The 558-nt window shown below is 37.5% G+C and overlaps 1 protein-coding gene across 3 annotated transcripts in view; it reads left to right on the top strand.

Annotated features, from left to right (window-relative positions):
- LOC119585106 (integrator complex subunit 8-like) overlaps positions 1 to 558 on the top strand; it is a 14,908-nt gene that overhangs the window by 6,414 nt on the left and 7,936 nt on the right. For all 3 annotated transcript variants that reach the window (XM_037933734.1, XM_037933733.1, XM_037933732.1), the window contains one exon: positions 8 to 130. In XM_037933734.1, the coding sequence (XP_037789662.1) occupies positions 8 to 130 (123 nt within the window). The remainder of the gene's footprint in view (positions 1 to 7; positions 131 to 558) is intronic.

Here is a 558-nt window from a genome sequence, read left to right as displayed (position 1 = left end):
AACCCAGGGTTTAGTCGGAGTTTTGTCAGATGACAACTTAGCCTTTGAAATTCCTTCATATCTGCGTAAAAATCTGGAGTTGGATCTTCAAACCAGGCCTGAGAAATTACCAAGTGGGCTTCTTTTGCAGGTATACAAATTTAAAATGCCATAGAAACATGAAGATAAACATACACTCATACCTCTGCTTTATGGATCCTTCCTTTAATAGATATCGGAAGTAATGGACAAAACCTAGACCAGTCAACTCAGTGTGTGAGTCCCATGTGCTGCAGATGGAGTTGTGGAAACACAAGGATATGAGCCACTACTTCACGAGCTGACTGCTACTTGGCGGGGCTATTTACTTTGTTTACATTAGTGTTACCACATGTAGCTTATAGCAACATAGTTAACCCCTTTTTTCTAGGTGTCAGTGAGTTTAATTTTTTAGGACTTTTCATTTTCTAAAATCTTGTTGTAAGATGGTGAATTCAATAGAAGCACAAAAGCTTGAGTTAATCAGAAATTTAGAGTGTTACATTTGCAAATCAGGCACATGAGATGACAAAAAAAAAA

Source organism: Penaeus monodon, chromosome 19, assembly GCF_015228065.2.
Source record: "Penaeus monodon isolate SGIC_2016 chromosome 19, NSTDA_Pmon_1, whole genome shotgun sequence".
Classification (NCBI taxonomy): domain Eukaryota; kingdom Metazoa; phylum Arthropoda; class Malacostraca; order Decapoda; family Penaeidae; genus Penaeus; species Penaeus monodon.
Note: the sequence above shows the minus strand (reverse complement) of the source record. Positions and strands in the feature narration are given on the sequence as shown.